The 15,426-nt window shown below is 45.9% G+C and overlaps 2 protein-coding genes across 2 annotated transcripts; both read right to left on the minus strand.

Moving 5' to 3' along the window:
* Nucleotides 1-283: 283 nt before the first annotated feature.
* On the minus strand, nucleotides 284-4,846 carry LOC124257608. The gene is made up of 3 exons (XM_046691710.1): nucleotides 4,072-4,846; nucleotides 1,598-1,730; nucleotides 284-503 (listed from the first exon to the last, which is right to left on the minus strand). The coding sequence occupies exons 1-2, from the start codon at nucleotides 4,844-4,846 to the stop codon at nucleotides 1,606-1,608; spliced, it is 900 nt and encodes a 299-aa protein (XP_046547666.1). The 3' UTR covers nucleotides 284-503; nucleotides 1,598-1,605.
* Nucleotides 4,847-11,344: 6,498 nt separating this feature from the next.
* Nucleotides 11,345-15,404, minus strand: LOC124257619 (A disintegrin and metalloproteinase with thrombospondin motifs 13-like). The gene is made up of 6 exons (XM_046691722.1): nucleotides 15,264-15,404; nucleotides 14,986-15,049; nucleotides 13,947-14,052; nucleotides 12,250-12,400; nucleotides 11,561-11,681; nucleotides 11,345-11,404 (listed from the first exon to the last, which is right to left on the minus strand). The coding sequence occupies exons 1-6, from the start codon at nucleotides 15,329-15,331 to the stop codon at nucleotides 11,396-11,398; spliced, it is 519 nt and encodes a 172-aa protein (XP_046547678.1). The 5' UTR covers nucleotides 15,332-15,404; the 3' UTR covers nucleotides 11,345-11,395.
* Between the last annotated feature and the right edge of the window lie 22 nt (nucleotides 15,405-15,426).

The raw sequence follows: 15,426 nt of genomic DNA on the forward strand, positions 1-15,426 counted from the left end.
TATTAAACATATTCAATAAGATGAACCCTGGGTCACCTTTGACCTCCAAGTGTTGCTAATGGATGAGGGATGTTTTGAGACGCCCACATTGCAAGTATTCTAAAACCGTTCACCTTCATATCTTTACCATCTGGAGTCGGCAAATTGTAACTTTAACTGAGGAAAACCCAGTGAAAACCCACCATTCCATCACGAGTACATTCTGTTTGAGTGGGGATAGCCTGGCGCTCACCATCCACTGGATATACAACGTAATCACAGCAAAATATATCGTGTGGTTTTTATTACTTTCCATTCGAAACTGTCCCTTTTCGTTCGTGCATGACACGTTAGAAGTCCGATGCTGTGGAGGTCATTATACGTAGATCTGGTTGTCAGGCAGACAGGTATTACATCTGAGTACAAGATCTGATTTCAGTGGGATTGGTCAAGAATTGTCCACATAAGGGAACAACTGTCCGGTGATTAGAGTGCCTCTGGAACACAGTTGCCAGTCACTGGATCTGAAGCAAAGGAACATGAAATTTACAAACAAATAGCATTGTGCCAACAATTCCCAGTCAGACAGTTTATTTTGCTCGTTTCTTGTTTTACCTCATTCAGCAATATTCCAGCTACACGAAGGCGGTCTAAATGTAATCGAGATTGGATCAGACAGGGATCGACATCATGATCATCGATCAACAGAATTGTGGTACGATGACATGTATAAAGAAAGTCGAACCTCTTGATCCGGTGAATTGCATCTGGACGGTTCTAACCCAGATCTACGCGTAACAGTGCGTATTGTGTCCTGGTGAAACTTTGGCAACTCGATATGTGACACAAATGACGGAACATGTGTCGTGTGAAGGGCGTATAAGTCATTTTATGTGTATGTCCATAGATCATTGAAAGGGATTTGACAGAAACAACACTTGTTCCTTATAAGCCAATTAACAATCTGGGGTGAACGAGCCACACTGTCAACACAGGACACTGACAGGTCATCATGAAGCACACTGTCAACACAGGACACTGACAGGTCATCATGAAGCACACTGTCAACACAGGACACTGACAGGTCATCATGAAGCACACTGTCAACACAGGACACTGACAGGTCATCATGAAGCACACTGTCAACACAGGTGTCAACACAGGACACTGACAGGTCATCATGAAGCACATTGTCAACACAGGACACTGACAGGTCATCAAGAGGCACTGACAGGTTACACTGTCAACGCAGGACACTGACAGGTCATCATGAAGCACATTGTCAACACAGGACACTGACAGGTCATCATGAAGCACACTGTCAACACAGGACACTGACAGGTCATCATGAAGCACACTGTCAACACAGGACACTGACAGGTCATCATGAAGCACACTGTCAACACAGGACACTGACAGGTCATCATGAAGCACACTGTCAACACAGGACACTGACAGGTCATCATGAAGCAACGAAGCACACACTGTCAACACAGGACACTGACAGGTCATCATGAAGCACACTGTCAACACAGGACACTGACAGGTCATCATGAAGCAACGAAGCATACAAAACCCAAGAGAATCAACATAAAAGACTTATAATACTTCCACATACAGGACGCACTAAGTACAGATGTGACAGAACTTCCGGCAGTTGACCTCTGCCCAGTCTCTGTACTGGACACACACGGAGTGATCGTAGTCGTGGCAGTCACTGGATACGTCCATGCAGGTCGCAGTCACAGTAGCTGAAAGGGAACAAAACAGGGAATATTTTTCATGATAATTCCGGAAAAGGACCCAGCTCACAACACGCCCATGAAAACAAACCCAGCATCTTGCTGCAGCAAACGTCAACCTTAACTTACATACAAGTACCCTAACCTACGTCGAGGAGAACAACGCTCACCTTTACAAACAAGAATCATCCACTCCCACACATCAGTATTTCTCATCACCTGTCCATTGTAATCCTGACCAACATCTACATCCACCCTACCAACATCTACATCCACGACTACCATCTACATCCACCCCTACCAACGTCTACATCAACTCCTACCAACATCTACATCCACCCCTACCAACGTCTACATCCACCCCTACCAACATCTACATCCACACCTACCAACATCTACCAACATCTACATCCACGACTACCATCTACATCCACCCCTACCAACGTCTACATCACCCTACCAACATCTACATCCACCCCCTACCAACGTCTACATCAACTCCTACCAACATCTACATCCACAACTACCACGACTACCATCTACATCCACCTACCAACATCTACATCCACACCTACCAACATCCACCCCACCAACTTCCATCAGCTCCATCCATCTACCAACACAACTACATATCCACCAACATCTACATACATCTACATCCACCCTACAACATCAACATCCACCCCTACCAACATCTCCTACCATCATCCACCTACCAACATCTACATCCACCCTACCAACATCTACCAACATCTACATCCACCCCTACCAACATCCTATCTACATCCACATACCACCGTCTACATCCACTCCTACCAACATCTACATCCACGACTACCAACATCTACCAACTACCCCTACCATCATCCACATCTACCAACATCTACATCCACCCCTACCAACATCTACATCCACAACTACCAACATCTACATCCACATCTACATCCACCAACATCTACATCCACCCATACCAACATCTACATCCACACTACCAATATCTACATCCACCCCTACCAACATCTACATCTATACCAACATCTACATCCACTACCAACATCTACACCCCATACCAACATCTACATCTACACTCCTACCAACATCTATATCCATTTTACCAACATCATCCACATCTACATCCACCCCTACCAACATCTACATCCACAACTACCAACATCCACGACTACATCTACATCCACGACTACCATCTACATCCACCCCTACCAACATCCACACCTACCAACACTACATCCTACCTCTAACATCTACATCCATCCACCCTACCAACGTCTACATCACTATCCCTACCAACATCCACTACCCTACCAACATCTACCAACATCTACATCCACGACTACCATCTACATCCACCCCTACCAACGTCTACATCCACTCCTACCAACATCTACATCCACCCCTACCAACATCTACATCCACAATCTCTACATCCACGATTACATCTACATCCACCCCTACCAACATCTACATCCACGACTACCATCTACATCCACACCCCTACCAACATCTACATCCACAACTACCATATCCACCCTACCAACATCATACATCCCTACCAACATCTACATCCCCCTACCAACATCCATCAACTCCTACCAACATCTACATCCATCCATCCTACCATCTACATCTACCAACATCTACATCGACCCTACCATCTACATCCACCCCTACCAACATCTACATCCACTCCTACCAACATCTACATCCACATCTACACACCCCTCCATCTACATCCACATCCAACATCCACATCCACCGACTACCAACACCACATCTACATACCATCCACCCTACCAACATCTACATCCACGACTACCATCTATATCCACCCCTACCAACATCTACATCAACTCCTACCAACATCTACATCCACGACTACCATCTACATCCACCCCTACCAACGTCTACATCAACACCTACCAACATCTACATCCACCCCTACCAACATCTACATCCACAACTACAATATCCACCTCTACCAACATCTACATCCACCCATACCAGCATCTACATCTACCCTCACCAACATCTAAATCTACCACTACCAACATCTTCATGCTTGTCGTAAGAGGCGACTAACAGGATCGGTTGGTCAGTCTCGTTGACTTACTTAATGTATCCTACCATCGTATCCCAACTGACTATATGGATGTTCATGATGTAAAATACTGGACCAGACTCGATTATGTGCAGACTGTCGTCATCTAGCTTAAATATTGCTGTGTGCAGCGTTAAACAACTAAATAAAGAACCCAAACACATCCACATCCACCCGTCACCCACATGTACATTCCCCCTCACCCATACTTCCAGCTGACCCTGTCCCCCTCACCTGTCACCGCCCCCATGTCCTGCTCACAGTAGTGACACCGACGTCTACAGTTGATTCCTGCCCATGCTTCGTACTCCTCACACACGCTGTCTGGATACTCAACACACTGCTTGTTGACGTCGCTACAGTCCGAATCCTCACTGGTAGAGGATGTCGTTGCTTGAACGTCGTTGTCTCCGCAGTAGTTACATCGCCTCTGGCAGTTCTGTCTGCCCCAGTCTGGGAACTGTCTGCAGTCGCTCTGACTGTACTGTCGGCAGTTACTTAACACATCCATACAGCCTTGGTCCAGCAATATCCGGTCTTCACCATCTTCTTCTGATGGTTGCCCTGCATCATCAGATTCATCGCCAATAACCTCTTCCCCTTGTGTGACGTCATCTTCTCCTATTTGTGGGAAGTCATTTACTCCCCCTCGTGTGAGGTCCTCATCCCGTTGTGTGACGTCCTCCTCACCTTGTGAAATGTCATTTTCTCTTTGTGTGACGTCACTCTCTGCTATTGTGATGTCGTCACTGACACGATCGGTGGTGACATACTCACGTGGGACTGGGTGAGAATTGTAGTAACCCTCAGCACCTGTTGCGACGTCACCTTCTGTGACTTTCTGTCCCTCCCCTACCTCTTCTGGTGTGCCCTCCCCACCTCGCGGATAGCCCACATCTTTGAATCCCGACTGGTCTGTGACACTTTGATCTCCCCCCTGCTGTGTGCCCACCCCTACACCTGCTGCATCTTCTTGTAGATCTGGCCGACCTCCACCAGTACGTGACATCTCGTCTTCCTGTGATTGTCTCCCCTCCTCAGCTTCTGTAGACACGCAATACGTCACATAGAGCTGGATCCATCAAACTATTGGTCAGCGGTGTAATGGCAGTCTAAGTAAACTTAGGTTCAGTATTATTCGTTACACTGCCACACTGAGTCTAACAACCCTAGTAGAAGGTCCGGTCAGCTAACCTTGAGCGACCTATGACCGTCCAATCAAACGCGAGACGGCCGAGCCAATCAGACAACGACTACTTGTTAGGTTTCGGCGGGACTTACAAAACGGTTTTTGGATTTTCTCTTCCCTGGTCGTTGACACTGATCTATCAACAAACGAAAATCCGCATAAAACTCAGATATTTGACCTGTAGTATATACGCTTAGGGATTTCTAATGACATGGTTACTCTTAGCTCATATTTCCGCAAGATGACATCCTTGAATATTGACAAAAACGCTATGTTCAGTGACTGTTTACTCATTGCGCCCTCCATGTGTATCACTCGGAAGCGATCGTGCGGAAAATAGCATCCGGAATCGTTCGAGTTTTTGAGGTAAAGGTTCAAACGGTAAGTGCGAATGTTAACTTTTGCTATTTGGTAAGCTGTGTTGACTGGTCAGTCCAAAAGGTTAGCTGACGCGACCTTCCACTAGGGTTTGTTAGACTCAGTATAGCAGTGTAACGAATAATACTGAGCCTAAGTTTACTTAGACTGGGTGTCTAATGGCTATGTGTTAACGATAAATGAATGTTATATTACCTAACAATCAACGCACGTCGTAATTACTACAACGTTCGGGTTTATCCGAGGTATAAATCGGGTGCAAGTGTGGAAAAACACTTTTACACTTTTAAGTTTCCACTGAACCTCGGAATGAAGGGCAATTGCGTACAGGGATGTGAAGAAATATATTTTAGAGGGAGGAGTGGTATCGCAATAATGTTTCAACAATTGTTGAACCTACAAACCACGCAACAGTTATGCATAAAGACACATAGATGAATTTCATTTCATTGAAGATCCAACTCGGTGCTGGTTAAGCGGTGTAATGGCTATGGCACCGAATCCAACCGAAACACGAGTCTCATTAACCTATTCAGACAATGACCTACTTTTCAGCCGATCCGAATTTTCTCGTGTGAAAGTGAAAATAGACATTACAAACATCTATGGTTACACTGAATTCCAATTCCATGTTTCATAAGAAAATGGTATTTACAAATGAATTTTGATTTTAAACTTTAATAACATCGTATTTCTATATTTTATGGCGAGGTGTGGGCAGCATGACCTTAACTAAGACGTCACAGACTGCCCCAGTTTGATGAGGTTGTAAAATGATTCACAATGCATCTGGCTCACTGGTTACACCCGTTATGTTTTTTTGCGCTTATTCAGTGCAGTTCTGCAACGCACAATGTGATTGATATAATATCCAGTCCGTACCAGACCGCCAAACTTTTCTAGCGACAGAGCCTCGTTTTGAGATTTCCATGATTTCCAGGTTTTTGTGTGTCAGTGCTCGCTGTACGACAGAGCACGCCGCACATGTTTGCAAGGATTATAAGGAGCGTAGTGTTGCAATATACAAGTGCTTAGATGTATCAAATGATTCTGATTAATAATTATGTATCCAGTTAAATGGATTGGTCTTAAAATCCTTGACTGGTATTGTACTAAGTTGCGCAATAGGACGGAACCCAGTCAACAGGAAACGAGACTGTTGTGTAATCAATGTTTTGACTTGGATGCTGTTAAGCCTGTTAAATCCTGATGTACAGATTGTGTACCTGGGGTGTGGAACATGCGGCCCTCTGGCAGGAAACACTGATACCCGGTTTGTCTAACGGTTGACAGTCGCTGTCGGGTACCTGGGTGGGTGGGGACGTGTCCAGGACACATCGCACCACTCTCTTCCTCACCCCTATCCCACAGGTCTGTGAACACTGGAAATATTGGTATACTTCAGTCATAAAAATATGTTAATCATTATTACCTATTATTAATATAGTTAGTTCAAATTATTACCTTTTCACTCCATTAGGAATTATAGAGAGGCCCACCAACCTTACTACATCCACTTTAGCATGGGTTTTGATAAGTTGTTTTACACAAACTGGTGTGCAGCCTACGTATGTACGTACAGAGGAAAGTAAACCTCCGGTGCTTGGGGATTATCTACCCCCTAAAAGAGCAAAGTAAACACTTTGCGATGGCAACGTCTCAAGTTGGTACGATCTCTGTGGTGTTTCGACAACATGTACATAGTAACTGAGATCTTTACGTCACAATTAATACACTTTTCAACACATTTACGGCCTTTGTTGTAAAATGTAAAAAGATCCTAGGTGAGGTGAGGTGAAATTGGGTTTAACGTCGTGCTTGAGAATATTTCGCTCATATGACGACGTGCATGCGTGTGTATGTGTATGTGCGGCTGCTTGTACTAGCCCAGACTTAAGCTGGTTTTATAGTGCTAGCCCACTGAGATCAGACACATTATACTGACTCCGAGCCAACCAGTCCTTGTTGTACCCATTAATGCCGAGCGCCAGGCAGGGACCAACAAGTACCATATTTTAACGTCTTTTGGTAGGACGCGGTCGGGGATCGAACCCACGACCTTCCGCTCTCCGGGCGGACGCTCTAACCACTACACCACGGAGGCGGTCCCGTAAAAAGATCCTAAAGACCAGTTATGTATGTTCTTCTGTAAGTTAGTTTCACTTGGTTGATGGCCTGCCAAGCAAGTAGTGGGTATCTACACTTGTGACATATACATTTATCGGTCCCTCCCTACTAACATCTGTCCAGGGGTCAGTTCTCCACGTGGCAGGGCACGGCTGGGATCCACACAGCTTGGTGGCCACGGGTCTGCTGTCCGGATTACACTGGTCATCTTCAAGCACCTGTGACTGACCAGCCTTGTGCTGTAGACACTGGACAGTCCGGGTGGCCAGTCCCCCTCCACACGACCTGGAACAGGGGCCGTATACCCCTGTGTGCCACCTGCAGCAACAGACCCAGGAGTTACAAGACGACATAGACCACACACTGACATAAAAGGGCATTTCCACCCTCCCTTGTCTCTTGGACAATCTTTACATCCACTAATGATCTTGACTACTGAGTGGACAATCCATCTCCATCTGTCCTACGCGTGTTCTAAAACTGTTCCACACGTGTTATAAAACTGTCCTACACGTGTTATAAAACTGTCCTACGCGTGTTATAAAACTGTGCCACACGTGTTATAAAACTGTCCTACACGTGTTATAAAACTGTGCCACACGTGTTATAAAACTGTCCTACACGTGTTATAAAATTGTTCCACACGTGTTATAAAATTGTGCCACACGTGTTATAAAACTGTCCTACACGTGTTATAAAACTGTTCCACACGGGTTATAAAACTGTCCTACAGGTGTTATAAAATTGTTCCACACGTGTTATAAAACTGTGCCACACGTGTTATAAAACTGTCCTACACGTGTTCTATAACTGTCCTGTACGTCATCTACACATTTCATAGATTTCATACGTATTCATGTGATCTACAATGTCCAAGACGTATTCAACACGTCTTCACGTGTTCTACAAATGCCTTTTCATTCCCCACATGTCTTTAAGTGTTCTACACATGTTCTTTACGTGTTCTGCATGTGTCTTCACGTATTCTACTCATGCCTCTCACGTATTCTACAATGTTCTCTAGGTATAAGTATTTAAGTGTTCTACAAATGCCTTTTCATTCCCCACGTCTTTAAGTGTTCTACACATGTTCTTTACGTGTTCTGCATGTATCTTCACGTATTCTATTCATGCCTCTCACGTATTCTACAATGTTCTCTAGGTATAAGTATTTACGTGTTCTACAAATTCCTTTTCATTCCCCACATGTCTTTAAGTGTTCTACACATGTTCTTTACGTGTTCTGCATGTGTCTTCACGTATTCTACTCATGCCTCTCACGTATTCTACAATGTTCTCTAGGTATAAGTATTTAAGTGTTCTACACATTACGCGTTTATTTGTTTCACGTGTTCTACTCATGCCTTCACGCTACCTGCTGACGTGTTCACTGACCTGGGTGGGCACGACTGTTGCTGACAGACTATCGGTTGGGTGTCCGGCCTCGTTCCCTCGTCACAGCTGCTTGTTACTACCCTGGTCCCGCTGTCTGCCCGCACACACACAGCCTGAACCGATCTGGAGCCTGGACACAGTCACATACACCGTCAGATATACAGTCACATACACCGTCAGATATACAGTCACATACATCGTCAGATATACAGTCATATACACCGTCAGATATAGTCATATACACCGTCAGATATACAGTTACATACACCGTCAGATATACAGTCACATACACCGTCAGATATAGTCATATACACCGTCAGATATACAGTCATATACACCGTCAGATATACAGTCATATGCAGTCATATACAGAGCATACACAGAGAAACATACAGTAGAATACATGAACGGACACATGTTGACCGAAAGAGTCAGATACACTGGCAATGTAGTCATATATTGTCACAGTTTGTCACATACAGTGAGACACAGTCTTATAATGTTATACAGGGACAGAGAAACAGGCACGTGGGGAGATCGGGGGTCAGCATTAGACTTCATCACCTAGGACTTTCTATCATCATCTGTTGCAGTCAGAACACGAAGTTATGCGACGGTCTCAGCCGTCAAGACACGTCTTTTCATCAACTGCCTGTTTGTCTGTCTGTTAGACCGTCCTCTCCTGTCACATACCGTGTCCACACGTGGTGCTACAAGGTCCCTCCTCGGTCGTCCACGTGTAGTGAGGGGGCGTAGACAGGGGCTGGTAGAACTCGTAGTAGATCTCCGGGTTGACGTCGGAGTAGGTGTAGCCGAATAGCCGGTACACCTGTGGATGATGTAGTGGGTTTGTGATGGGCTGGGTAGATGATGGGTGGTACAGTCGTGGACAGACTGACTGACTGAGTTTGGTTTTACGCCGCTTTTAGCAATATTCCAGCAACATCACGGCGGGGGACACCAGAAATGGGCTTCACACATTGTGCCCATGTGGGGATTCGAACCCGGGTCTTCGGCGTGACGAGCCAACGCTTTAACCACTAGGCTACCCCACCGCCCCGGTACTGTCGTGGAGGTAGTGTGGAGGAAGGGTGTTGTGTTGGATGGTATAGTTTATGGTTGTTGGTGTAGTAGGTGGGTGGTGTTATGGGATATTTGGTGGATATGTAATGTTGTTTGACAGTGTATTGGGTGGGCTGTGGAGTGGTTTTGTGGTGAGTGGTGTTGTGTGGGGTGTGCCTGGTGCTGTGATGGAAAAGGTGCCACATTTGACGTAGACATTACTCGGGTGATGATACTGCAGGTACATGAGGCTGCTATAACTCAACAGACCTACAGCTGTACTGGAGTGTGACAATATACGTTGTTCACTGGTCACGAGGGGGCATGGGCTGATGTACCCTCGATGTTTGTTTATGTTCCCTGTGTTATGAAATGACAAGGCGTCAAGTTTCATAGGTTTAATGTAAACAAACAAGTTACATTCCAACGATGGCGTCTGCTCGAACGCACATGATTATGCACTGCGCATGCGCGTCTCAGGGAGCGCTTATTGCCCATTGTCATTTGGGAGTAATCACTGCACGATACTGTAACAGCCTGAGCCTGAAGGGCGGGGGAACATAAACAAACTTCATGGGTACATCAACCCATGGGTCCCGAGGGACCAGTGAACAACGTATTTATCTTACTGAACACCTCGATGGTAATTTTTAACTGGGTATCGGATCATAGTATGGAGTACCAGACGACAAGACGACAAGAAAAACAAATTTATAGTTATCTCCCTTCCATCGATTTGCATTCGCAAAACATCGGTAATTTCCCGTATATCATACGTGATTCAATGTTATTCGAGATAAAGAATTACTACTACGAAGTACCAAATGAGTTCGGCATTCCCAGCGGGGTACATAGAAAATGTTACTCGCTTGTAAGCGGGGTACATTGAAATTAATAGAAGAGCGCTCAGCCAATCAGAAAACGACATTTATGTGTGAGGCAAGATAAACAATGCTGTGCCCGGTCCTACAGCTGTTCTCGAGTGACACACGCTATTCTGGTACCTGAGCCTCCAGCTCCACCGGGACTGGTCCTTGGATCTGGATACTCTCGGGGCCGTACGGGGCATACAGCACTTTAACACCATCCCTTCTGTAGGCGTCTTTCTTGTCCTTCTGACGTCCGTTTGTGTTGAACAGACGCCGGCCATTCAGACGTATACCTGTAGGAATAAGCAGGAAAGAACCCTACAGAAATCAGTGACACGTACACCTGCGGAAAAAAATAGACGGAAACCTACAGAAATCGGTAATCAAGATGGTCACCGCCCGATATTCGCCTTTTCAGTCTCTTCGACCGATACATAATGAGGCATTTGATGTCACAAGTATCACTCACTCATCCAGGTGTAACGGTTGTCGTTGGTCATCTTGATTCCTGTTGACCCCCTAGGAATCGTCAGGAACGTCACGTAGCCTAAAACAGACCGTTAAGCGTGCTTTAAGTAGTATTCAAGGACTATACAACTTTTATTCCATTTCTTGAAATCTAAATGACCTGTAATGAATTGTTGTGATGTTTGCGTGACGTTTCTATTACAAAAGGTCAAGGTAGCGTGATCGCCCAACTCACTTTTCTCCTCCCCTCGGAAGAAACTCCCCGTCTTCTTCTCGCAGGTGTTGTTGCTACCGTTGCAGACGCCACAGATGTCGAGACGGGCGGTGGAGTCGCTGACCCCATCACAGCCAAACGCCTTGTGAACAGAGTGGAAATCGGCAGAGTGTACAGAGATCAGCCATGTATGCGTTAAACTAGGTATAACGTCGAAATGCAAGAAATACCACACTGGGTTACAACACTGACATGGTGTCTGAGGTTGCAGTTTGGACGTGACCTTATTGAACCAGACACAAATTAACATAAAAACAACTGTTTATACAATTAAATTACGAAACGTTGGCCACAAAAAAAGAAGCCCCCCTCACGAAAATAGCACTTCTTCAAAACAAATCGTGTATACTCAAGCTATTTAAACACGCTACATAGTTTCAGACGACTCTAAGACGACATATCAGCAGGCACAATCTGATGTTGAGCTTCATGGAGGACGTTCAGGCTGTGTGTGTGCGTGTGACAGCGGAGCCAGGGTGGAACATTATACATATATGCAAAATATCATACAGACATTGTACAATACAGACAGATATAGGGATCACGGGGGTGTATGCACACGTGTTTCTTCAGGTCTTTGTGGCCCCTGTCAAGAAGCCAAACTGGGTTCCAGCTCGACAAGCCCTCTAAGCGCAAATACACACACTTACCCTGCACTTCCCCAACACACAGCGGTTGTAGGTGCCACCGGCGTCGGAGTCACACTCAGTACCGTCCGAGTAGTCGGTGCTCGTCCCGACCCCCTCAAGTGGATGGTTTCATCCCCAACCGGACTGCAGTACAGCATACACACACTGTCACCTGCCACACAAGAGAGCCTTACAGTACAGCATACACACACTGTCACCTGTCACACATAAGAGCGCCTTACAGTACAGCATACACACACTGTCACCTGCCACACATAAGAGCGCCTTACAGTACAGCATACACACACTGTCACCTGCCACACATAAGAGCGCCTTACAGTACAGTACAGTCATACACACACTGTCACCTGCACACTGTCACCTTCCACACATAAGAGCGCCTTACAGTACAGCATACACACACTGTCACCTGTCACACATAAGAGCGCCTTACAGTACAGCATACACACACTGTCACCTGCCACACACAAGAGAGCCTTACAGTACAGCATACACACACTGTCACCTGCCACACATAAGAGCGCCTTACAGTAGCACATGCACACACTGTCACCTGCCACACATAAGAGCGCCTTACAGTACAGCATACACACACTGTCACCTGCCACACATAAGAGCGCCTTACAGTACAGCATACACACACTGTCACCTGCCACACATAAGAGCGCCTTACAGTACAGCATACACACACTGTCACCTGCCACACACATAAGAGCGCCTTACAGTACAGCATACACACACTGTCACCTGCCACACATAAGAGCGCCTTACAGTACAGCATACACACACTGTCACCTGCCACACACAAGAGCGCGCCTTACAGTGCAGCATACACACTGTCACTGTGCAGCATACACACACTGTCACCCGCTGGTAACACATAACACACAGCACCTTACAGTACAGCATACACACACTGTCACCTGTCACACACAAGAGCGCCTTACAGTACAGCATACACACACTGTCACCTGTCACACACAAGAGCGCCTTACAGTACAGCATACACACACTGTCACCTGTCACACACAAGAGCGCCTTACAGTACAGCATACACACACTGTCACCCGCCACACATAAGAGCGCCTTACAGTACAGCATACACACACTGTCACCTGTCACACATAAGAGCGCCTTACAGTACAGCATACACACACTGTCACCTGCCACACATAAGAGCGCCTTACAGTACAGCATACACACACTGTCACCTGTCACACATAAGAGCGCCTTACAGTACAGCATACACACACACTGTCACCTGCCACACACAAGAGCGCCTTACAGTACAGCATACACACACTGTCACCTGCCACACACAAGAGCGCCATACAGTGCAGCATGCACACACTGTCACCTACCACACACAAGAGCGCTCACGTCAGAGAACAATATATACGATGGGTGGGTTTAAGGGAGGTATTGTCGGTGTTTTACAGCGAATGTTTTCATACATGGTGGATATTCTGGGCAAAGCTGACAACGGGAAGTTATTCAAATACCGCAAAATACCCCGTTGCGTCGAATTGGCTTTGAAATTGGTTTTTAAAGCTATCTCGAAAAATCATCAGTACTGTGGTATTATGTTCAGTAACCCTGGCAACTAATGGAGGCGACGCCCGTCGACAACAGTAACCTTACCTACAGTATCCCTGGCAACCAGTGGAGGCGACGCCCGTCGACACCAGTTACCTTACCTACAGTATCCCCTGGCAACCAGTGTAGGCGACGCCCGTCCACGGGGTAGATGTCAGTGGCGGCACACTGCTCCTCCTTGTAGCGGTATTGGCTGGTGCTGCAGGGCTGGAGGAAAGGCGGGTGAACACACTGACCACGTTACTTGGTTTTACATCCTGACATAGCAACATATTTTCTGGGAAATGCGTTCTTCCTGTCCTAAAACGTTTGTTTATTTCTGAACATTGAATCACTATATGTACACCACAGTGTGTACATAGAGAATACTATACACGAGGTTCATTACATACGAATTATACGAATGAGTGTCCTTCCTATGGTATCTGACCGAGCGAAAGCGAGGTCAGATACCATAGGAAGGTCACGAGTTTCGTATAATTCGTATGTAATGAGACCGAGTGTGGTATTTTATTTATTACCCACGTCTTACATGCATTTAAATTGACAAAATAGCGTATTTTTGTTATGTTTTTGGTTTCAAACCGAAACCGGTTTCATAAAGAGGTTGCGGAAGAGTTTTGTACTGTAGTACAATATTTGCATGACGCCACACTAATGACGTCACTGCCATGGTAACCGACGTCACGATGCATGTCAGTTGTCATCGCCTCGTACAGCCTCCTACAGTAAACTACCCGTTGCACCTCGTTCTTGGTTTCCAGTTGCTTCATTCGGCTAACATCACTGGTGGAAACATTGCGTTTACGTTTTTCGACAGATATAATGTCTCAGTTCGACTCACAATTAAACAGCGACACGGCAACGTTCGCAATGTTTACATTCCCACAATGCATTTAAGTTGTAGAATGAATGAATTCACTTATATGTTATGAATGAAAAATAGTTACGGCCAGAATGTGACCTAATTGAGAGGTCATCGGTTATCCAATCAAATCGTTAGAATTTCAGGTCAAGTCGTTACGACACAGGTCAACGCGATACGACACTCGACACTCAATCTTCATACGTTGACCACGTAGGTAATAAAATACATTACACACTGGCAGGACTGGTGAAGGACGCTCATTGTGTTCTCACCTCAACGTTGCACAGCTCTGCTTTAGAATCAATCCCCTCGCACTTCTTTCCCCCAAACAGCGGTCTGGACAAAATGAATTCATGAAAGAAATATATTTGTTAAAATTAAGGCATTTTATGTTACTGTTCAACAATCGTCAGTGATGTCTCCGCCCATTCCTTACCTCGGTCTGATTCTATCTTCTCTCTGTATTCACCCCCTCCCAACAACTGTCATATCCACTTGAGTTAACCCAAACCTCGCCCAAAGATCATCCTGACCCCGCTCCTATACCGACCTTGGTGTGTCACATTTCCTCGTCTTCATCCTGACTCCGCCCCGCACGTGCGGGAACATAGCGACCATTCAGCATCCCACTCTGACCATCCCCCGTCTCGGGGTGGCGGTCCATGAGGCCCTATGTCCATGCATCGGCCGCTGATGCACCACTGAAATTATAC

The sequence above is a fragment of the Haliotis rubra genome, unplaced genomic scaffold (assembly GCF_003918875.1).
Source record: "Haliotis rubra isolate DU_JTF1 unplaced genomic scaffold, ASM391887v1 Scf669, whole genome shotgun sequence".
Taxonomy (NCBI): Eukaryota; Metazoa; Mollusca; class Gastropoda; order Lepetellida; family Haliotidae; genus Haliotis; species Haliotis rubra.